Genomic DNA, 24,014 nt, shown 5'->3' on the forward strand with positions numbered 1-24,014 from the left:
GAAATAGGGATGGGACAGGTACATCAAATTAAGCAAATTAAGTCTTTATTTCACAACATTCCTCTTTCCCAAATTGCCCAGGAACAGAATTATCCAACTAAGGAAAATAAGGAAAATGTAAACAATGACATTTAATTGTTTAATGTCGATGGATGGATGGATGGATGGATGGATGGATGGATGGATGGATGGATGGATGGATGGATGGATGGATGGATGGATTGCTATCAGTGCTGGCTCCCTGCTAGCTGAGCTCCAGGGTTTCTGAGGCAGCTGAGGGTTCCATGGGCCAGGGACCTGGCAGATCCTGCAGATCCTCCTTGTGCCATTCCCCACAGGAATTAATCACCAGGTTCCCTGCAGCTCTGGCAGTCACTCATCTCTGCCTTCTGGAGCCCTTGGGGTTTGATGAATCCCTTTCTCCCATCTTGCATTCTGGGGTATTTTACACACCAGCCTGCTCAGACTGGCATTTCTAGGTGTGTTGTGGTTTGCATGACCTCCTCCTCCCAGGGCATGGCTTAGCTGGACCATCCATACCTGTGTCTATACTTTACTTTTCTCTTTCTGTTTTTATTTTCTATTTGAATCTTGCCATCTCAAGGTATCCAAAGTAATGTTTCCTCTCCAAACAGAAATTAAATCCAGCAGGCAGGCTGGCAAACTGCTGACAGGAAGGACTATCTTCCATTTCTTTAATTGTGAAGCCCTCAAATATATGAGGTTGTACTTTTGAGTTCCTAAAGTGCCTGTTGGACGGGATTTTTTCTCTCCTCCCAGTGAAAGTGGGTAGTTAACACAAGAAAGCAGCTTGTCTTCTGGATAGGCTGGGCCTAAATCTTGGTGCTTAATCCCAGGCTTTGGGTACATTTTGTATCTGTTGTCACAGCCATCTTTTGCTGTCCATGAGGGACGAGAGAGAAGAATCCTGGTGCTTTCTGCTGTTGGCAAAATGCCTGCTGAGCAACACAAGGAACATGTCCTCCCTGTGGGACATCCTTCCCTGTGGGATTTTTTCTCTCCTCCCAGGGGAAGTGGGTAGTTAACACAAGAAAGCAGCTTGTCTTTTGGATAGACTGGGCCTAAATCTTTGGTGCTTAATCCCAGACTTTGGGTACATTTTGTATTTGTTGTCACAGCCATCTTTTGCTGTTCCCAGCCTTTCCATGAGGGATGAGAGAGAAGAATCCTGGTGCTTTCTGCAAAGTGCCTGCTGAGCAACACAATAAACATGTCCTCCCTGTCCTCCCTGTGGGACACCAGAGGTTTATGGGATCTGTGCCCTGTTAGAACATTCTCCAGGTGATCCTTTCCTCAATCCTGATCCCTGGGATGGATTATCTACTGAGGAACAATGCCTTGGTGATGTCCTCCTTCCTCAGCGGCAGGTGGGCAGCCAGCATCTTTGGGAGTGCTGCTCCAGGCTCAGGTGGACCCTCAGGTAGCTCCTGGCACTTTCAGGTCCTCTGATAAGTGCCAGTCAGGCAGGTGGATTAAAAGCCTTATTTAGCAGCTGCAAATCCCTCAATCCCTGAGGTGCTGGTGCCACACATTTCCCTGTGGTGGCTGTGGGGAAGGTCAGAGGGGACTGAGGGAGGCTGGAGGAGCAGCTGAGAGCGGGTTTGTGCTGTCAGCCAGCTCTGTCTCCTCGTTAATGGCTCAGCAGGACGTGGCTGGCTCGGCTCAGACCTGGCAGCACAAGGAGCTCCCTCCCTGCAGCTCCTCTGGCACTGAACCTGTCCTTAGTGACAGCCAGAACTTGAGAGCAGGAGCCATCCAGACCCTTATCCTGCTCAGGGCACGGAGTCACTGTCCTGCTTTCCGTGTGGGAATTGGGAAATGTGTGATGCACCTCTGCCCGTTCAGAGGAGCCATCCAGACCCTTGTCCTGCTCAGGGCACGGAGCCACTGTCCTGCTTTCCTTGTGGGAATTGGGAAATGTGTGATGCACCTCTGCCCGTTCAGGCTCCATTTCTGTGGTGCTGCAGATTGCCCACAGAGCCTGGGGGCTCTCCTCCCTGGGGCAGGAGGGTCTCTGCTTGGTTACTCTTGGTTATAACCTGTTTAACCCAGCAAAATTTTTCAACTTCATTTGAGGTTTCTTACTGTTGGAATCCAACATGCAAGGAGCTCTCAGAACTTTGGGCCTGGAAGCCAAAGCTTAGAATTAAACACAGGATTTGATCTGAGACCTTGGAAAAGGCTTCCAGACTTAGGTGCTAGAAGTGAGAATGTGGATTTGTAGTTCAAGCAGAAACATGTTAAGCTAAAACTCTAAACATGAAAGTTTAGAGTTTTAGAGTTCAAGATATAAAAATAAAAGTAATTAAAGGGTAAACAAGAAGTTTAGAATGCAGTACTGTAGGTTTGTGTGTCATAACATGATTGGCTAAGAAAGCTTACACTGTAGCATGAGTCCATAAGATGAAATATTTAAGGATTGGGTCAAAAGTATTAATATCCTTGTTAGCAGTGTTTTATTGGTCAATAAATCCTTAAAAGGTCTTGTTACTAGGAGTCCTGTGACCTTCTGAACCATATGGTGAAGATGTGAGCTGAACTCACCCTTCCTGCCTGTGTAGAAGATAAGTAACACAAATCCCATCATCTGAAACACCTCAGAAGTCCCATTCTCAAATTCTTTCAAAATTCCTCACATTTACAGTCAAATTTGCCAAGGCTGAAACTTAAGGATGGATCAGCAACTCATCAACTACAATAGTGCTGTTTTTCATTTTCCATCTCTGGGGGTAAATCATGTTGGGGAGGTGATGATATTCAATCATGAGACCATCACTTGGAAAGGGGTTTGCTCATCCAGAGCATGATGAATTGATTTTTGGGGAGGACAGCTTTCTCCCATGGCTGAGTTTGGAGTATCCTCACAGGGTTTCTCTTTGAGAGACTTTGCACCTTTTTGATGACAAATACAAAGTACCTGTAATGATCATCTGAATTTATGGCTCTGCAGTGTTGTGCAAGGCACAGTTTCACTGTCCTTTAGGGTTCAATAGAATATTATGTGCTTGATATTAAAAACCTGCAGAAATGTCAGGGCAATTCCAGGTTGTAGAAAAAAGGCAGTCACTTGGAGGAGTAGAAAAAAAAAAGCTTTATGTAAACTGCACAATGCAAGAGAACTTAATATGTCCTCTTGGGAAAGAGGTGGTTCTTGAAAATACAATGAAAAGGAGTAAATCACCTCCCTCAGAGGAGAAATCCATGTGAAAGTTCAGTGTTGGGACCCTCTTTGACTTGATGTCTTCCTCTTCTCCTCTCCCTCTGCACTCAGAGAGAAAAGAAAACAAAGCAGGTGAGCTTTGTGGGTGGTTCTGTGTTTCTTTTCAGAAGCTCTCATCCGTAACCTTTCCAGCTCTTTTGTGGATGTTTCTCCTGAAGTGTTGTTCCCTTCTGCAATTCCAGACTTCAGTCTCCTGTGAACAGGATTTGTACACTTGTGTGCATTCACCCAGCCCTGCAGCCCTGATGGGTTTGGTAGAAATTAATTAGGGATCACTTCATGCAGCTCTCCTGATTTTCACACCCAAAGCACTCTTTGAGCCCTGCTCTTCCTCTCCTTGCTCTTCTCATGCCTTTTAAAAAATGGATGGTGGAGACTGTGAAAAGTTTAACAAGGAAAGGAATAAAAAAGGTTTATGTTTGAGTGTTTGCATCCATGCTGGGGACAAATCCCTGCTGGGCAGGAATGGGGCAGGAATGGGACAGGAATGAGACAGGAATGAGAAAGGAATGAGACAGGAATGAGGAGCAGCTTTCCTGTGGGGAAAGGCTGGGGGTGCTCACCTGGAGAGGAGAAGGCTCCAGGGAGAGCTCAGAGCCCCTTCCAGGGCCTGAAGGGGCTCCAGGAGAGCTGGAGAGGGACTGGGGACAAGGGATGGAGGGACAGGACACAGGGAATGGCTCCCAGTGCCAGAGGGCAGGGCTGGATGGGATATTGGGAATTAGGAATTGTTCCCTGGCAGGGTGGGCAGGCCCTGGCACAGGGTGCCCAGAGCAGCTGGGGCTGCCCCTGGATCCCTGGCAGTGCCCAAGGCCAGGCTGGACTTTGGGAATTGGAGCAGCCTGGGACAGTGGAAGGTGTCCCTGCCATGGCAGGGGTGGCACTGGATGGGCTTTAAGGTCCTTTCCAACCCAGGACTGTGTTGGATTGTGTGATTTTTGGGATTCAGCTTCTCAGGAAGCAGCCAGTGTAGGAATGGAGGAGGCAGAAGTGCTCCAGCCCTGTGGGCATGAAAACAGGTGTTTGCTATGGGAAAATAATCCCAAACAGCCAGACCTGTTTCCCATCCAAACTCCAAACTCCTACCCTGATTTTGTTGGCCAGGGCACTGGCACTTGATAAGTCTGGCTTTAACCTTTGGCCCTTGCACTTTTGCTGTTCCAGGATTACCAGAACTTCCTGACCTGCTGAAGGAAATGTGTCTTCAGGGCACCTTGTCACACAAAGCCACTGCCTGTGAGCTGAGAAATTGTTTGCAGGCAGATGATCAGATCTGGGCACTTTGTTTTCTGCTCTCCCAGAAAGAGCAATATCAGATTTTTCCCCCCCCCTTTCCCACAGTGACAGAGCTCAGGAGCAAATGGGACTTGTCACTCTGTATTCCCTCCATCATCAGGAGCTGCTTCCTGCTGCTCTCTCATGTCCCAGACAGTAATAAATCACATTTTCTGAGCCCAGCCAACGTGCTGATTTGCAAACATGAAGTAGCAGCTCATAAGAGAATGCATTTCACATTTGTAGGGAGCAGACATTGCATTAACCTGGAGTGGTGCAAATTGCAGCAGCAGTGAGTGAAGTGAAGCTTTGCTACTTCAAAGTTCAGTGCAGACTTGATGTATGCAAAAGTAATTAAAACTCAATTTGTTGTGTTTTCAGAGGAGACTTCAAACACATTTGACAGAGAAATCACGTTCCTTTATATCACCAGGTGTTTCCAATCTTGTAATTTGCCCATTTGTCACCTTGGATTTGGAATGAGAGCTTGTACTTCCAAGGAGTTTTTTGCTCAGGCAGTGATCACCCAGCAAACTTTGTAAAAATAAATAATTTTATTTATTAAAATTATTAAATTTATTATAATAATTTCATGTATTAAAATGATATATTTAATTTATAATTTATTATAAATAATAAATTTATTGTATAGAGATTTAATTATTATATAACATTTCTATAATATACAAAATTATATATAATAAATATATATATTTAATTTATTATTTAATTTATAATTCATTAAGTATAAATTTAATAATTGATAAAGAATTTTTCTTTTAGAATTAGAAATAATTTTATACATTTATTTATTTATTTATTTGTTTGTTTGTTTGTTTGTTTAAATGCAGATCCCTACCTGCATTTTCCAAGATTGTATAAAATGGGTCCAAACTTCCTTACAGCTCTTTGTGTTGTGTTTGAACAAAGCAAAGAGCTCCTACTATGCTGATTTCCATCCTTGGGGATATCTATTCCCAAAAATGCCACTTCCTCCTGCACCAGGGTTTCTTTTCTGAATTCTCTTTGTGCTTCAGAAATCCTCAGCTGCCTCCTGGGCTGCTCCATCCCTGCCAGCACAGGGCAGGCTTTGCTGGGCTGTGTTTTACACCCTGCTGTGGGGTCAGCAGTGCTGGCTCTTCCAGAGAAGAGCAAAAGTGAGCAGCAGATCTGGTGAAATCAAGATTTGAAGTTGGATTTTTGTGTGCTCACAGCTGGCCTGCTGCTGCCCTGCCTGAGGCAGGAATGAGATGATCTTTAAGGGCTCTTCCACCCAAACCATCCTGGGGTTCTCTGATTTACTGTGGTTTAAACCCTGGTTTCTTGCCTCAGAACTGCCACCCTCATTCTCAGCTCAAAGCATTTGACTATTGGAACAAACAGCCCTGGGATGATAAATTGTTCTTTTCTCTCTCTCTCAGAAACAAGACTCTATTTTAGATATTTAGTTTCACTCCCTTTCTTCCTGTTTTTTATTCTTTGAATCAAATAACCTCCTACAGTTCATAGTAGAGGTATTTTTTTTTCCCAAATTACTGATTCCCAATGTTTTCCTAACCACTTTCACCATTCTCTTTCTCTGCTGTTTGCAATGAGATTATCCCTACATGGCTTCCAGGAAAACTCAGCTCCATATTTTAGCAGAGGCAAGGCAGAACAATTCTGTTTACTCCAACCTGTCTCACATCCTTTCCCTGTTTCCCAGTGAAGTCTGGATTTTTGGAGTTCTGTGGAAGGAAGCAGCCTTTGAAAAGCTCTGGGAGAAACCGCAAAGAATCATTTGTGAGACCAACAGAGAAGGAATTGGGGAAATAAAGGAGCAGAGTATTTTAGAGCAAAGAAATCATTATTTCATAGGTATCATTGTTCCCATGTTGTGGTGGAGCCTGAACCCTCCAGGCATGTGAAGGTCTCCAGGGATTCCCAATTTTGTTTGCTGCTGACACTTTTCTCCTATTCCTGCTTCTCTTCTTGGTTGTTCTGGATGCTTTATGATCCATTTTTTAATAAAACTCAGGTTGAGCCACTGATGTTATTTTGCCATCTCTTCCTAGAAGGAAACAGCTCTGAACTGTCCTTCCTTTTCCCACAGGATGCTTTGAAAGTCTTAAATCAGAGTTAGGTGCAAAGTGGACTAAATATTGGGGTGAAATAAGGAAATTACAGGCATCCATCTCCCTGGGAGGCTGCAGGATAAAATGGGAAAGGGAGCAGCTCCTCAGGGCCCTGCCTGCACCTTTCTCTCCCAGCGGAGAAGCTTAAATGGAGTTTTTCACTGTGCTGTGAAGGTGGTTGGGAATCTGAGCTGAGCAGAATTATTTTTGTTAAGTGAGAAAGGATTTGTTTTCTCAAGAAATCCTTCCCATCCTGCCTTCAGGGGAGAAAAGGCACGGTGAAATCCTGCAGCACCTGTTCTGTCAGGAGCACTTTGCTGTCAGAAACCTGCCAAGTTTTATTGACCAGCAATTCCAAACCCCTCGTGCCTGGACGAGGAGTGAAGGCACCAAAGTGCTGCTGCTGCTTTTGTGTAACTCAGAGCTGAGCTCATTGCAGGTGTCAGGTGAAAATATTGATTTAGTGCAGATCTGCTGCATCTGAGTGAGAGCTCTGCCTGCCCAGCCCCTTCAGCCTCACCCCAGGTGTTTATTTACCAGGAAAACGTGGAAAATAGGGAAGAAAAGAGCTGTGCTGTGTGAACATGAGACCTGGATGGGAAATGTGGACTTGCAGTCACTGAGCACTCAGAGCTGTTTGGTTCTTTGGTCAAACCCTGTGGGCTGGAAGGAACAAATAAATCCTAATCTCAGGTGTCCCTCAGGTGGATTTAGCCATCTCCTCACATTATTTACCACAGGTAGGAGTTGTGAGCATGTGCAACATCACTAAGGCTGCAGTGGCTTTAAAAAGTATTATGGCTGTGAAAAACGCCAATCAGTTGTTTTTAAAATTTTAGAAGTTTAATAGTAATAAAATGGTTATAAAAATAATAATACAATTAGAGTAATAATAATTTGGACAATCTGAATTAGGACAATATGAGACAATAAAAGCAAAGAGTCATGGACAGTTCAGGTACCTCTTTCTGGACAGCACGAGCCCAGAAAAGGACCCACGTTAACAAAGGATTAACCCTTAAAAACAACAGCCTGTTGCATATTCATACACCTCATACATGATGCATAAATTCCATTCAAACACAGGATTCTGTCTGGGCAGTGTCAGCTTCTTCCTCTCAATCCTGACAGTGCCTTTGAGGTGAGAAGAAATTATTTTCTTCTGATAATGGGGCAATAAATTCTCTTTCTCTGAAAGTTTTAGGTGTCCTGTGGCTGCTATCTCGCTGCCAGTCCTTTCTTTAAAAAAAGTATCCTACATAGCATAGTTTCTATTTTAACATTTTTTATAACCTAAAACTATATTTACCACACTACTTAAGAGAATTAATACAGCATTACTTTCTAACACAACACATATAATATTCATTTTAATATTTGCGAAAAGCCAATCATAAAATACATGCATTTTTCACACAAAGTTTATTTAGGAGAACCTGACAGCAGCACAAACCCAAAACCAGAAAGTATTTACCAAGCTGGCCCCACCTCCCTGGCAGGGACCAAAAAAAATGACATCCTAAAACTTCTTTTTAACACTGGCTTTTAAAGAAATCCTTTAGAACCTGAGCTTGAAGCCATGAATCAGCGTGTACCATGTCTGCAGCCTGGAGCTGTGACTTCAGTAACACCTCTTGGATTTAAATCAAGGCACACTCCAGAGCAAGGATTACTGGGGATAAGAGCTCAGCTCCATCCCAGTTTCCAGCCCGGCTGCAGGAGCGTTTTGAAAAAGCAGGAGTGGAAAGAAAGGAGGTGATTGCCGAAATGTGTAACAGCAGCCTGGGGGGCAGAGAGGGGCTGGGAGAACTGAGAGCGGCTGAAAAAAGGATAAAGGAACTTCCCCAGGGCTTTAAAGATAGGGACTAAAAGGCAGATGAGAGGAAGGCACAGCACTGAGAGCCTGCGGAGATCCCAGAGTCACTGAGGTTGGAAAAAACCCTCCAGGATCTTCCAATCCAAGCTGTGCCTGATCCACACCAAACTGCCAACATTCCCCTTGAAAGGAGAAGTGGAGAGAGCCTAATGAGTTATCCCAAAAAAATCACTCTGCGTGCACTCCCAACTATCTCTTCCTGTAACCCACACAAAACTCTGCAGCCAAAGCAAAATAAATGGCTTTTTCCAGGTTCCTCCACTCTGGGAGAACAGAAAACTAGTTTGGAATTTTTTTCTATTAAGATGATGGTGATGATGATGATGATGATGATGGTGATTGTCGCAGACAACTTTTATGAAAAATCCTTTCCTTAGGATTTTTTCCTCCTGAGAAGCTGAGAGGCCTCAGGAACAAAATGTAAACATTGATTATCTGCTGCTGAGGAATGCAGCAGGTGGATCTGTGATTGGTCTCATGTTGGTTATTTCTAATTGATGACCAATCACAGCCAAGCTGGCTCAGACACAGAGCCCGAGCCACAAACCTTTGTTATCATTCTTTCCTATTCTATTCTTAGCTAGTGTTCTGATGAAATCCTTTCTTTTATTCTTTTAGTATAGTTTTCATGTAATATATATCATAAAATAATAAATCAAGCCTTCTGAAACATGGAGTCAGATCCTCGTCTCTTCCCTCATCCAAGAACCCCTGTGAACACCGTCACAGATGATGATGATGATGATGATTTTTTTGTTGCAGGTGTGTCATAGTTGAGATGGAGGCAATACAAAGCAACACACTTCATTTTCAGAAGGCTTCAAACTGTTTTTTTTCTAAGATGCATGCTTTTTCTACATTCTTACAAAGCTCATAAGTTTGCACTCCACTCATTGGTCACAAAGTGATCATTGGAATTGACAAATGCAGGTTTCTCTTATTTATCCTTCTTTCTTTCTTGGTTTCTATGTCAGTGACCTTGGTGGAAAATTCTCTCAGGGGTGAGCTTGGATCCTCTTATCAAACTTTTCTCTGGCTCACAGAAATTGCTGTAAAACCTCTTCCACATAGCTGGAATGGACCCTCTCCCAAAGGGAGATGCACATCCTCAAAAACCATATAAAACTATACCCACAGACATATATTTAACCTGGTTTTCCAAGATCTTTCCAACTGCAATACAGATCCCTGCTCAGGGTTATGGAGAGGTGAGCTCCAGCACAACCTTGGTTCTTGTGGGACTCACAGATATTTTGTCTGATGTAAGCACCAAGGCACACAGAAAACAGCCTTAAGCTGCCCCAAGGAAGGTTTAAATTGGATTTTGGGAAGTATTTCTTCACAGGAAGGGGCTGCTGGAAGAGGTGGAATCAGCAGCATCCCTGGAACTGGGATGTGCCACCCCAGAACGAGCACTGATCCCACACTCTGCCCCTCAGCTGGACAGCTCCCAGGAAATGAACAGCTCTGCCTGATTCCTCCATCAGGAGGCTGAAAAAAAGGAGGGAAAGAAAAGTCTGGGATGCTTGGGGAAAGCAACAGAAGGTGTGGTTTGCTCAGCTGGATTTTTGAGGAACTCAAGGAGTTAAGCTGAAACTCAAGAAGATCTGCAAAGAGTAGGAGATGTTGGAGTTTATCCTCACACACCTTCCCTTATCCCAATCCTTCTGAAGTCCAGATGTGAGCAAAAAGTGACCAGAGAGAAGGGATGAGTCTCATATTTCCCCTGGATAAAATACTGAAAAGCTCAAATACCCTTCAGGGGACGCCTGTCTAATTTCCCTCACTCTTACCTGGATAAATAACGAGTTTCAATCTCAAAAGCAAACAAACCCAAATGCAAACTGCATTTCCCCCAAGCATTCTGTGGAAGGACACAGCCTGCCCTGCTGAGCTGCAATGTTTGTCCCAAATTTTGCTTCAGCACCTCCTAACCTGGAATTACAGCTCCAATTCCAGTAGTGCAAAATGACCCTTTTTTGGTACTCAAAGCCTTTTGTGAGCAAAACCCTGATTTGTTTCATTTTCACAGCCCTTCTAAGACACTTGGTTAAAATAATCCCCCTTAAAACACTGAGATGTTCCCTGCGGAATACTCTGAAAAAAGACATTTTGCTCGCCTGCCTCAAACAGCTCTTACATCCTGCAATCCAAATTTATTTCCTAGTTGCAAACCTCCTCCCTTACCTTTCAGAGCTCTCATTTTCATTTCTTGGCTTTTCAAAATACCTTGGAAACATTTCAGCATGGGAGAAAACAGCCCCAAGGAAGGTTTAAATTGGATTTTGGGAAGTATTTCTTCACAGGAAAGGTGGTCAGGCATTGGAAGGGGCTGCTGGAAGAGGTGGAATCAGCATCCCTGGAAGTGTTGGAAAGCCATGTGGATGTGGCATTTGGGGACATGGATTAGAGGTGCCGTGGCAGTGGTGGGTTAATGGACTCCATCTTGGAGGGCTTTTCCAACCTAAATGATTCTATGTCAAAATGTTAACAAAAAAACAAACAAACAAACAACCAAAATCAAAAGTGGAAGGTATAAAGAAATAAAAAAAGAGGAACTGAGGAGTCTGTTTTAATTTATCCTTCAATCAAAATGAAAATAACTTTTGAAATGTGATTGATAAGTGATACTGTGACATGCAGTCACTGCAGTCTCATGTCAAAGATAACACATCAAAACCAGAGGCTGAGATCCCTAAAACCAGCACAAATTCATTCCCTTCTTTCCCTTTTTACCCAGGAGAATCTTGACTTGAAAGGCAGCAATAAAAGAACAAATATATTTAAAATCCCTGAGACAGCCACTTCCTAGAGAAGCTGTAACTTACAGAAATAAAAAATTAATATTGATAAAAATTTACACACCCATAATATTTGACAATGTTCTGCAGGTGCACAATCAATCTGCCTGGAACAAATCCCAGTGCCAAACACTGACAGCTCTGCAAGGAAATCCTACAAAAACTCCTCACCCCAGAGGGTTTGAAGGGAGCTAAAATCAGTTTGTTCAACTCCAAATGCATTTGTTGAAGGGACTTGGAGCTTGTCCCCACTCACAGCTGGAGGTTTGAGAGCCAGAATTCAGGTCTGGCTCCATTTCCCTTCCTCTTGGGGTTTATCCAACAAGGGAAAAGCTCACTGGAGGGTTTTAGGGAATGCGATATGGATGAGGCTCTGCAGGGTCATTGGTCTCCAGGCTGCCCAGCTGCCCCTGTTCAGTTCCTCTTCATTTGCCCAGCTCCGAAAGACTGAGCTTTAAACGGCTGCTGCAGGAGCTTAAAACCAAATAAGTCCAGAAAATGCTATCAGAATTTATTTGGCTTTTCCCATGGAAAAGGAAAAATGCTATTTTTTCCATACTCAAAGCACTCTCTCAAGTATTTGCAGTGGGAAAACAATTTGAAATTTGGCAAAATATGCATTATTTATTTTTTTCCCTCACTGATTTTGTAGTTATTCTGTCAGAACTTTCTTGAATTTGAGTAAAGGGGAAACCTGTCAGGGCTTGTACCCTTACAGTGACAAGTTATCCTTGTCACTGTAAGGGTAACTTGTGCTTTGTCTCAAGTGCCATTTTTTGCAATGTATTCAGCCTTGTTCAGGAAAATCTGCAGCTCCAGAGTGCTATTTCCTAAAGAAAACTTTCTGCAAACAATCATTCCTCAGTTTTCAGAGCAGAGCTTGAATAGCATCCAACAAACCAAGCTGCAGTCCAAGTGTGAAACAGGCACAGATGAAATCAAATATTGAATAGTCATTCATGAATGCTGCACACTGAATTGAGGGAATCCTCCTCCCACCCCTCCTGGCATTTCTGGAGTTGTGGGATGAAATTTATATCTTAGGAATACATGAGCTCTTGCTGAACCCTGCTTTTTAACATTCCTCATTTTTCACTAGCAGTGCTTGTATTTTTCAACCTGGCATAGGAATGTGATGAATAATTAGTTTCTTCATGGGTGAAACAGCCTTTTTTTTTTTATTTCCTGAGGGTACAGGACTTGAAGGGGGCCCAGGAACGTGAATTATACTAAAATCCATTGCTCTTATCCCTGTTCCAGAGCCACTGCAGGGACAGAGAACTGAAAATAAGGAATTAGGTCTTCCAGGTGTCTGCTGGGTATGGAGCAATACAAGGTAGGAATGTCCCTGGCTCATTCCTGCTTTTAAAGGACAACAGGAGAAACTCTCCAATTGTACAGAAAAATCCACCTGGGATTCTCAGATACTCTCCTGGATATTCTTGTATCTTTAGAATTCAGATTTATTTGGATTTTGGAGTCATGGAAGGTTTTGGCTTGAAGCAGCAAGTGCCCTTTCCTCAGTGCTGGGAAGAAAAAGGAAGAGCTGATAATGCATTGCAAAAATTTAGTCTATTATATAAATTACACACAGGCTGACAAGTTCCTCAGGTCAACTTAATCTGTTTTCTCCTGTGCCTGGAAAGAGAAAACGACCATTTAATTACTGGGGAGAAAAAAATGATCCTCCTGATTGAGAGAGTCACATGAGTGCAATTTACCCTATCCTTCCATTCATTTGAGGGACATGGATGCAGTTCAGCCAGAGATTTCAAGGTTAATTTCAAGCCGTTTTTTTCACATTTAATTGGGTGGACACAGAGTGACAAAACCCCCAATGTCCCCATCCAAACAAAACCTTTGTGCTTTGTTGGTGGTGTTGTAGGTGACAGAGTTGATCCTGCTTTGTTCTTATGTGCTTCATTCATGTTTTTCCTCTTCTGTGGTTAAAATGATCCGTGTTTAACTTGGCATTCTGGGAGGTTATTCAGGAATTTACCAGAGCACAGGTTCCCCATCCCTGGAAGTGTCCAAGGATCACCCTGGGACAGTGGAAGGTGTCCTTGCCCATGGCAGGGATGGCACTGGACGAGCTTAAAGGTCCCTTCCAAACCATTCTATGATTTTCCATGTATATATGATTTTCCAGGAACTATTTCCATGATTCCTGAAGCTGGGACAGAGGTGCAGCAGGGTGCACTATCCCAGGGTGATCCAAAACCTGGCCAGGAATGGAGAACCTGTGCCAGGGTCTGTGCTCTGGTAAATTCCTGAATAACCTCCCAGAATGCCAAGTGGATGGGATCATTTGAACCACAAAAGAGGAAATTCAGTGTCAGCCTAGTTTAAGCCTATTTTATTCAGTGTCGGCCTGGTTTTCGTTCTCAGTCGGAATCCCAGGATGATTTGGGTTGGGAGGGACCTCAAAGCTCATCCTGTTCCATCCCTTGCCATGGCCAGGGACACCTTCCACTATCTTAAGAAGGTCTGTGACAAAAAAAAAAAATACCCTAATACCCTAAATCCTGTCTTTAGTCTTAATATTGGGAATATTCCTTCTGGTGAAGTAGGGAGGATTCCCAGCGCCCGGGGCACAACCCCGTGAATTATTCAATGAATAATTCATGAGGAATGGGGACCATTATCGGGTTTGTGTTCCCAAACAAACACCAGCCTTAGCACATCTTCATCGGACCGGCTCTGAAGTCAGGCAGCCACTTAGCAATTAAAACTTTAATTGCTCCACAATTAAACTGGCAACTACAATGTAATTAGCACGCAGGGTTTAATGTGGGAAAGCCAGGCTATGGTTGAGAGGCCCAAGGAATGTGTGCTGGGGATCAGGGCAGCAAGGGAAGCTGTTCCCTCTTGGATTTTATGGAATATCCCCAAGCATCGTTCAGCTCCAACCCCTAGGATCGGTTTTTCATAAGAAAAGCTTAATTTCATGAAGTTTTAGTGAACCTCCCAGAAATCCTCACAGGGTGAGGTGGAGCTCTGGTGGCCCAGAGCAGCTCTGGATGCCCCTGGATCCCTGGAAGTGTCCAAGGATAAAGAACCAAAGAACTGGGACTTGGGGGTCGGCAGAACCTAAAATATTTTGAGTTCTCCGTGGTTAAAGGGATTTTTGGAGCTATTTCTGTCGGGAGCAGGCTGGTGGGTTGTGAAGCTGTTCCCTCTTGGATTTCATGGAATATCCCCAAGCATCGTTCAGCTCCAACCCCTAGGACTGGTTTTTCATAAGAAAAGCTTAATTTCATGAAGTTTTAGTGAACCTCCCAGAAATCCTCACAGGGTGAGGTGGAGCTCTGGTTGCCCAGAGCAGCTGTGGATGCCCCTGGATCCCTGGGAGTATCCAAGGATAAAGAACCAAAGAACTGAGACTTGGGGGCCTGCAGAACCCAAAATATTTTGTGTTTTGCGTGGTTAAAGGGAATTTTGGAGCTATTTCTCTTGGGAGCAGGCTAGTGGATTGTGGAGGCATCGATCTCTTTTAGTGACCCTTAACTCTGGTCACCTTCTCATGTTCATCCTGGGAAGGGAATGGCTGGAGCCCTTGGAACTGAGGAACTGAAGGCACTGAGATTTTTATTTTATACTCTGTTTGAAAAATCATACACATTGTTATGGAATAGCTTCTTACAGCTGACAGAAAACTGCATTGTTTGTATGCCAGCTAATGCTCCCCCAAAATGAGCTCAAGCTGTAAATTAAAAATAATGTTCAATTCAATAATGCTCAATATTTGGACTGAAACGCAGCATTTTCTGATTCTCCTGCCTGGAGAGAAGCATCTCTTGCATTATTTAGTGTTTGTCTGGTGGAGATGCCAAGGCAAGCTGCAGATGTATCTCCATTAATTGATCAATATTGTGTTGTGTTCCATTTGGTTCCTTTGTCTGCTTGATACAGCAGAACAATTTGTTTGCTCCATGGAAAACTGCACTGTACAGGCTGCCAGGTAGGAAAAGAAAATGGGAAAAATCCTACAGCAGTCCCTTGAACTTTTAATTCCATAAAAGGTGAATTTTTCTCATGGTCTGGGCATCTTATGGTGAGGTGTTTAATGTTCCAGATTGCTCAGTTACACAGCAGGGGAATGGGAGGCTTTCTCCAGGATAATAAATTGTAATTAAAGAGCACATTAATTACCAAACCACAGAGCATTGTTTTATCTAATCTCACTAATACCTGCAATATCATGCTGGGAAATCTTCTCTTTACTTTTAAAACAAGTATTTAAGTTTCATCAGCAATGTATTTCTTGTGCTCCCCAACACTTGGGAATAATGTGATCCTATTCCTGCTCAGAATTGCCCATCTTTCTTTGGAACCCATGAGCCAAAAGGCAGGTAAAGTAATTTCCTTTGCAGGTTTTTGTTGTAGAGGTTTTTGCAGAAAAAGCTGCTGAAACTCAGTTCTATTAAACAAAAAATGACATTCTTCAAAATGATTTAGGAATCTCTGAAGCGTGGGAAGCTCCACTAAAGGCTGATATTGCTCATTCTTGAGATAAACACCTATTTTTGTTCTTCTTGTTAGATTGATACTTAATATGAAGAAATGAATCAAACATTTATAAAAATAGTAATAAAATTAACTTGCAGTGAAGATATTTGAATCCCCCCCAACTCTGCTTCTGTATCACAGAAAGCACTGCTGCCATTTTACACTCCCACAGCCCAGGTAACTTTTAGGCCATAATATTTACCAAACACCCGTTTTCAGCTTGATAAATAATCACCTTTTCTGACCTAAATGAGTCTGTGTTTCAGTTCTCTGATTGTATTCTGTGAACCCTGAAGCTGTTTCCCAGTTTTGGGTGCCAGGGGAGGTCTTGTAGTGACTGCTATGATTTGAAACCTTTGCTCTTTTTCCCAATTTTTTTCTTTTGTGGGAATAATCCCATCATGTCTGTCCCCTCTTCCTTCTCCTGGCTCTTGTTTTTCAAATCTTGCCTTTCAAACCCTCCAATATTTAAAAGATGGGTCACTTCCAACCTCCCAGGTTGGTCCTCAGCTCCTTTCCATCCAACCTAGGATTTTAACCCTTCCTCACACATCCCAGCATGATGCAGATAAGCTGATAAAGCAGATTTCCCCTCATAAAACCAGATATTCAGAAAGGCAAGGGGTGGAGAGATGGGGATTAAATAATAGCCACGGGTCAGAGTGATTTTCTTTTCTATGATAGTTCTGTTACTCATGGATGAGTGTTCTCAGGGAAAATGACCAAAATTACATCTCACCGCCATTTTTGTGTGGGGTGTAAAACACCTAAATCTTTTCTTTTTTGAACACAAAAAATTGGGGGAAATTTCACCAGGAAGTCTAAAAGGTGAAACAAAGTTCACACTGAGTTTGGTGTACTGTATGTCCTGACTGTGCAGATGCTCTGTAGGCACAGAATTTTTGGGAATTGGGAGTGGACCCTTATCCCCAATGTCTCGAGCCTCATCCCACAGTCTCAAGCTGTGCCAAGGGAAATATAGATTGGATATCAGGAAAAAGTTTTTTACAGAAAGGTAAAAAGTTCTGGAATGGCTGCCCAGGGAGGTGGTGGAGTCACCAATCTTGGATATGTTTAAAACCAGCCTGGATGTGGCACTGGGTGCCAGGGTTAGTTGAGGTGTTGGGGCTGGGTTGGACTCGATGATCTTGGAGGTCTCTTGTGACCCAACCCAGAGATTCTGTGAATTCTAATGGGCTGCAGCTGTGCAGGACAGGTGAGTGATATTAAAGATAATGAGGCATTAATGAGCCCAGGGGCACTGACCAATCCCCCAGGAGCAGAGGGCACACAGGTGCAGTGCATCAACACGAGGGGATAAAAGGTTGGGCTGAAGCACAGGAGGGGCAGTTTCTGGCAGCCTTCTGGGGTGTTACTCTGTGTGAGCAGATACCTGAAGCCTTCTGACCTGGTGAGGTGTTACTGTGCGTGGGGTGAAGCTTTCTGATATTGTTTGGTGATATTCTGTGTATTGTGGCCCTCTCAACTGTGGCAATGCTCCGCTAAAAAATGCTCAAGCGTTAAAAGTTTCTGCATGCAGTAGTTGGTTTTAACCTTTTCCTGAATATATGTGCTCTTCTTCATAAAATATTTAGTTCCTTTTGAAATTGTGGGGCTCTGGTGGTTTTTTGTTCACAGTATGGAATCCCAGGATGGTTTGGATTGAAAGGGACCTTAAATTCCATCCAGTGCCACCCCTGCCATGGGCAGGGACACCTTCCACTATCCCAGGCTTCTCCAAGCCCCATCCAAACTGGCCTGAAATCAAATAAATTTTAGAAGTTAAATCTCAAAAAACATTTGCCTTCCTTTTAAAGTGTCTGCAGTTATTTAATTGCCCTTTTAAAATGGTCGTTCTGTCTTCTTTTTCTCACAGATGGGAAGGTTGAAGTGACAAAAGAGGGAGTGAAGCTCTGCACCATGGGACCTGGCAAAGTTTTTGGGGAGTTAGCCATCCTCTACAACTGCACCCGGACAGCTACTGTCAAAAGTAAGAGCATTTTACGTGCTTTTCTCAATCTCTTCACTTGGAAGCTGCAGCCTATTTTATGTGTTTCCCTTTCTCAGTGATTTCAGCTCTTTAGGGCATGGATTTTGATATGGGATTTATGTGAAGGAGATGCAGAGGAAATGCATCATTCAGTCTCTCAGGCTGGTCCTACCCCATGCAGAGCAGCCTGAAGCCTGCACCACAGTTTTCCTTGCAATTCCTGCTGGATGTCATGATAACTATTTTCTTATTGCCTAGAAGAACCTTTCTGACCTGTGCAAGTCTTTAAGGGAAAATCAGTAAGCCAAGCTTACCTTTTGTTCAGGACAAGTCATTGTTTTCCCACTAAAATAAACCAGGAAAAAATAATCTGGAATGTACTTGACCCCCTGCTCTAAACTCCTCAGCACTTCTCCTGTTACCTGTTTTCTTTTATGAATGTTCTGGGCAAAAGCTTAGCTTGCACAATTAAGCAGAGGAAACAAATCACATTGCTATGCATGACTTAAGTGGGTTTTTGTTTGCATTCAGCTGCAGATATAGGATATCACAACTCTCCTTGTTCTTGAGGACAAGAGTTCATGGTGGTGTCTGAAGCAGAGAGAATAAATAGTTGTGTGATTTTAAGGTGCTGTGGGGGAGGAGTTAAAAGAGCACAGATGGTACAGAAAAATCCAAACAAGAGGTACAAACTTGAATAATAAAACTTGAATAATACAAACCAGTGGCATTCTTGTGCCAGAACAATGAGCTGTGCAAGTCCCTGTTCAGAAAAACGCTTTTTCCAAATATCTAATTGTGCCTCAAAAAAAGAGAGAGGAAAAGAACAAATGGGCAGGAATGAGAGAGCAGGAACAGATAAGTAGATTATTTTCTGCAGGATGTGCTGTTCTCTGTAGGGCTCAAGGACATGACTGATGTTCTCTGGTCTCACCTGTGCAAACCTTGCCTTTTCACAAGTGCTGGGGACCTCAGGTGAGGGTGGAAATTCAGGGAAGCAGCAGGTTTGTGTGATAAATACAGCTGGGGAAGGTTGGGGAGAGCAGAGAGAAAGGTCACAGCCTAGAAAAGGCAGTGAGGGGTTGGCTGTTGTTTAGTTCCCCTTAGGAATGCAGAACTGGAGGGCAGCTGAGTGGAATCCCACAGAACCACTCTGTTCCTGTGCTATTCCCACCTGAGTGCAAGGCACTCCCACTGCAGGTTTCCTGTATTTTTTTTCCCTTACTGCCTTTTCCACACCCTTCTTGAACAAACCTCCAGCCTGGCATGTGGCATTGTTGTCCCAAATCCCTTTGTCCTGGCTAAACTGGGGGCAGGAGTAAAGTCACTACTTAGAATCCTTGCCTCAAGGAAAAGGAGTCTGTGTCCCTTGTTCCTTTCTTAGCAGCATTGTGAGTTCTGCTGGGTTTTAATCCCTTTCCCAGGGCCAGCAAGGGACCTGGAGGAATTTTCTCTGTGGTTAGTGCACAGATCAACGAAGTTTGGGTTGTAATGAGCTTGGGGAGCTGCTGCAGCTCACAGTCACTGAGCTGAGGGTGTGGAGGTGCTCACATCCCCTCTGGGCATGGTGTTGACTTAGCTGGGCCTACACAGCTTCAAACAGCTGCTTGTTCCTTTGGGAAATGAGCAATAAATGTGCTAAATCCCTAGAAAGGTGAGTGGTGGTGGTAAACGCTCCATTAAGCCTTGGATCATTCCAGGGTTTACTTTGGGAGAAATAAAATTGGTGATTGTAGTGAGAACAGACACTCAGCACTGGTGGTGAAGAACTGTTAGGGAGCACCATCCATTTGGAGGAACTCTCAGGGCTTCCCAATTTTGAGGAGAGAGCTTTCCATCATCTCCAGGGTGTCAGGAGTGTGTTTTGATGGGCCTGCCTGTACTTCATTAGGAGGACATTAAGTGCTGCTTTCTGAGGATGAAGCTGCAGCAAAGGCTGAGTGAAGGATGGATTTATGTGGGTGTGGAGCTCTGTGTTACAGCTGGGCCATAATGAGGTGTCAGCCAAGTTGACATCTCCAGCTGGAACTGGGTTTTATGTGTACCCTGGCTTTGGTTTGTAAATAATAAAGATTTTAGTGTCATTACTCACTGTTAGTGTACACGGGCTCTTCAGCTTGTGCTCACTCTGCAGGAGCAAACTTCAGCTATAAATCACTGGAGGAAGGGCTTTGTCTTTGCAACTGAATTTAGGAGGCATTAAAATTTAATCATTCTGATCTGACTTTTGTCTCATAATGACCTCTTTAATAAGGCAATCCAGGGCTTTGAAAAGCCTGCCCCGGGAGCACTATTAATATTTTCCCCCCTGTCATTGCAGTTTTAAATAAAAGCAGGGTGAAGCTTGAGTTCAAGCAGGGCATGGGAAGAACCCAAACCCTTGGGTGTTGAGGAGCACCAGAAAACACAGGGACACATCTCCTGACATGTGGCCTTATTTTTAAGTTAAATATACAATTTTGACATCTGTTTGTTTGGTTATTCTGCAGTGTTTGCTTTACATTTCCAGATATCTGTAGAGGGTTTGGGGTTTTTTTTTGGTTTGCTTTTTCTTCTTCTTCTGCCCCCAGTCTGCTCAAAGTGTGGAATTGTCAAGGCCTTCTGACTCCTTCATGTTCACAGATCCCCTTCCATTGCACACTCAGTGAAATCCAAATCAGCAGTAATTTCTCCCTCTCTTTGTATTGATTATCCAGAGATCTCAAGTGCCTGCATGCAAACCTGGATGCTGCTTGTAATTCAAAGCAGAACCACAGACTTTTCTCCCTGATTCTAAGAAATAATTAAGTTCAGAATGAGGAAAACACCACTTTTTGTGGCTGCACCTAAAATGATGTCTGTGATCCTCTGTTTTTTAGAGACATGGTTGGATAAAAGGGCTATGAGAGGTCAGCAAAAAAAGATAAAGACAGAAATCCCCCCAGCTGGATGGGGGTAGTGTTTAAAACATTGTGATTCTTCATTTTGCTAACAAGATGTGGGAGGAAGTGAAATTAATCTGCTGTTAATACTGGGCAGGAATGCTCATTCCTCTTACAGAATCTGTGGAGCAGATTTTTGCAGGTGATTTGTAGAAGGAGCAGATTCTCCATCCTCTAAGGATGTTCTGCTGATTTTAGAAGTGGTGTCACACCTGAAATAGATTCTCTTGTGGGCGAAATTCAAAAGAAACCATCCCTTAGAAACATCTCTGTGCAAGGCTGATGATTTCAGGGGAGTTACACTCCACACCAGCTTGTGCTTTCAGCAGAACTACTAGCAAAGGAAAAAAAATAAAAAGCAGAGGCTGAAGTTATTAAACTCTAAATTATGTAAATCCTTCTGCTGGCCCTCAAAAGGCAGCACAAGAGTCCCTCAAGCTGCTGTGCTTGCCAGCTGCACTAATTGTACAAAACCCTGTGCAGCGCAGAGGGATTAAGGCGGGAGCTCGGCTTCTCCTTGCCAAGCCTGGATGAGTTTGAATTTTCATCTGCTGGTTTTTGTTTTAATGGAGAGCTCTGCACTGCTTGCTGCAGCCCCAGGAATGACAGAGCTTTCTGAGGAGCTTGGTAACATGGATAATTTGTGGGGGAAAATGAGGATGCAGCGAGTTGCCAATTAAAACTGCAGAGACTCGTTAAAAACCTTGCAGAAGGATTTTGGAGGAGAATACCTGAAAGCAACAATTACAGGAGCCAGGGTAAAGTTTGTTCAGCTCTCCTTAAAACACACTTTGCAAGGAAGTTGACTTTTAGATACTCAACTGTTTGATTAAAATCTCTGTGATATTACATGGAGATAAGAAACCTGGGCTGGCCCAGCCAGTCTGGTGTGCCTGGTGGGAGATAAATGGAATATAAATGGATATATCCTGGAAGAAAGTAATTTAAACTCACCCCTCCACTGCCTGTATTTTACTGTGACCTTTACAGGTCTTGCAAGTAATGTGACAAAATGGGATTGGATTATTCCTCCAAGGGGATGATAATGAGAAAATGATGTTGAGGACAATGGACAAGGTGTAGCAGGAGTTTTTTTCCCCCCCCCCCCCTTCTTCAGGAGCATCTTCAGGATGGCATTTCTGTGGCTCCTCATTTCCATCTGGAAGTTCTGGCATCATGAGCAGCTTTAAGACTGGGTATTTATTTATGGGAAAAACTTTCAGTCTTAAATCCATGTTTAAAAACCCCATAGACCTGTATGGCCAAGCAGATAAATTAACAATAAATAACAAAGGCCTGTTTGTTGTGCCTGATACAGAAGGAGGGTGATCACCATTCCAGGGAAATGAAGTGTTTCTGTTGTTCTGGAGTGCTTGTGGAAATAATTTTGTTGATATTTTTCACATTGATTTAATTGTAGAGTGGATTGAGCTGAGTTCTCATCACTTAACCATGGTTATAAGGAGATGATGGCTTTCTCTGTGCAACCCTTGAAGAATTAGTTAATATTAATAGCAGATGTCAGATAATTAGTTCATAAAAGCTCCCATTTCATCCCTTTTTATCGATGTCACTGAAAATGTTGCTGATGTTTGAAATATGGCCGGAGCAGCTGTGAGAAATGAGGTGACTGAACTTTGCTGTTGACAGTGAAGCTTTGCTTTGGGCAGAGTTTGATAAACAAGGGGGTGGGATGGAATGTTTGCCATAAATATTAATTTATGGGCTCAGTGACATGTGATAAAAATGCAACAGACAACACATGGGCTGGGTTTGCCCCACATTATTTGAAATTTCTCATTCTAGACTATTTTCTGGTGGTAATTGGGGAGCAAAAGGCCTCTTGGCACCAAGACAGGCCCAGAACTGATCAAGTTGTGTTTCAGAACCAAAGCCACCACTGCCTTCTGTTTTGTTGGGCCACTTTTAGAAGCTCCTTGCTGACATGAAGCCACCCCAAGCTGCCTTTCCTGCTGTCCATAAAAGCAGAGATCTCCTCCATGGTATTCACTGTGTGACCTTAAATCCATTTGCATGTGAAAATGATGCAGCAATAACCAAATTGATGGAATAATAATAGTTCCAATAATAATGGAATGATGGAATTCCTATGATGGAATCATTGAGGCTGGAAAAGACCTTCAGGATCATCAAATCCAAGCTGTGCCCACTTTGTCCCCAGCCCAGAGCACTGAGTGCCACCTCCAGCCCCTCCTTGGACACCTCCTAAGAGTGCCAGTATTTCCCCAGTTTGGGATGCTGAAGAGGGCTGGAGTTTACTTGCATTTGTCTGAAGCTCCCTGGCCAAGATGGATTTCATATTATTGAAGTGCTAGTGTTTAAAGCATTTGGATACCAAATAAATTGACAGAACTGCAGATAGGCTTTTTAATTAAAAAAGAAGGCACCAAACAAGTTCTCTGTATTGCATGTTTGAAAAACTCATTATATTTCATGAATTGTATCTTCTCTGGGAATGGACTGGGAATGGAAGCTTTTATTTATCTTTACGCTGCAATAAAACCCATCCAGACAACAGCAATGTTGACAACTGCATTCCCTCCTCTGAAGTTATTTGCAAAAGCCTTTACTCCACAATATCAAAGCCAGTAGTGTTTGAAATGGGTTTGCTGAAGCTCTGCCCTTTGCAGCCTGTGCCTGACACCCAGCTGGAGGAAATGAGATTTAAATAGTGTCTCTTTTTTAATTAACTGCAGCAATGAGGAGCCTGGGGAGAGGCTCAGCTATGTTTTGTTAGTTCATTGTTTTTCTTAGGGTAGTCCATGCAGAAGGTGCAGGTGTGCAGGTGCCATCTTAAAGCTGTCTTGTCTTTTCCTCTGACCTGGCCTGGACACCCTGGATTGGTGTTTTTTGATGGGAATTGAGGTGAACTCCAGACATCTGAAGAGATCTGAACAAGGCAAAACCCTGGCTGCCTTTGAAGAAATAGGATTGTCTTGATTTCTTGTGTTTGTTTTTCAGCTCTGAGGTCCCTCTGCATGGCTTACCTGTAGCAGAGGGCAGGAGCAGAGGCTGATTGAATTCACACCGTGCACCCAGCTCGCAGCCTGCCTGTCAAACTTGGGTTTTCTTTGGCTGGTGAGGGTCACAGGAGCTGCCTGCAGTGGGATGGATTGTCTGAGTGGGTGTGAAAACGCCACGTGGTGGGTTTGTCTGTGTCCCCAGCCCCAGATACACCCGAGTGCCCACAGCACAGGCACTGCTGGGATGTTCCTTTCCCCCATCCCCTCCTTGGGCAGGCACGTTCTCCACTTAAATGCTGTTTA

General features: G+C 43.5%; 1 protein-coding gene across 1 annotated transcript in view; it reads left to right on the forward strand.

Annotated features, from left to right (window-relative positions):
* The window catches only part of PRKG1 (protein kinase cGMP-dependent 1), a 351,680-nt gene that overhangs the window by 127,728 nt on the left and 199,938 nt on the right, over positions 1-24,014 (forward strand). Inside the window, exon 3 of the mRNA XM_058810052.1 lies at positions 17,693-17,806. Within this exon, the coding sequence (XP_058666035.1) occupies positions 17,693-17,806 (114 nt within the window). The remainder of the gene's footprint in view (positions 1-17,692; positions 17,807-24,014) is intronic.

This window comes from Ammospiza caudacuta, chromosome 9 (assembly GCF_027887145.1).
Source record: "Ammospiza caudacuta isolate bAmmCau1 chromosome 9, bAmmCau1.pri, whole genome shotgun sequence".
NCBI lineage: Eukaryota > Metazoa > Chordata > Aves > Passeriformes > Passerellidae > Ammospiza > Ammospiza caudacuta.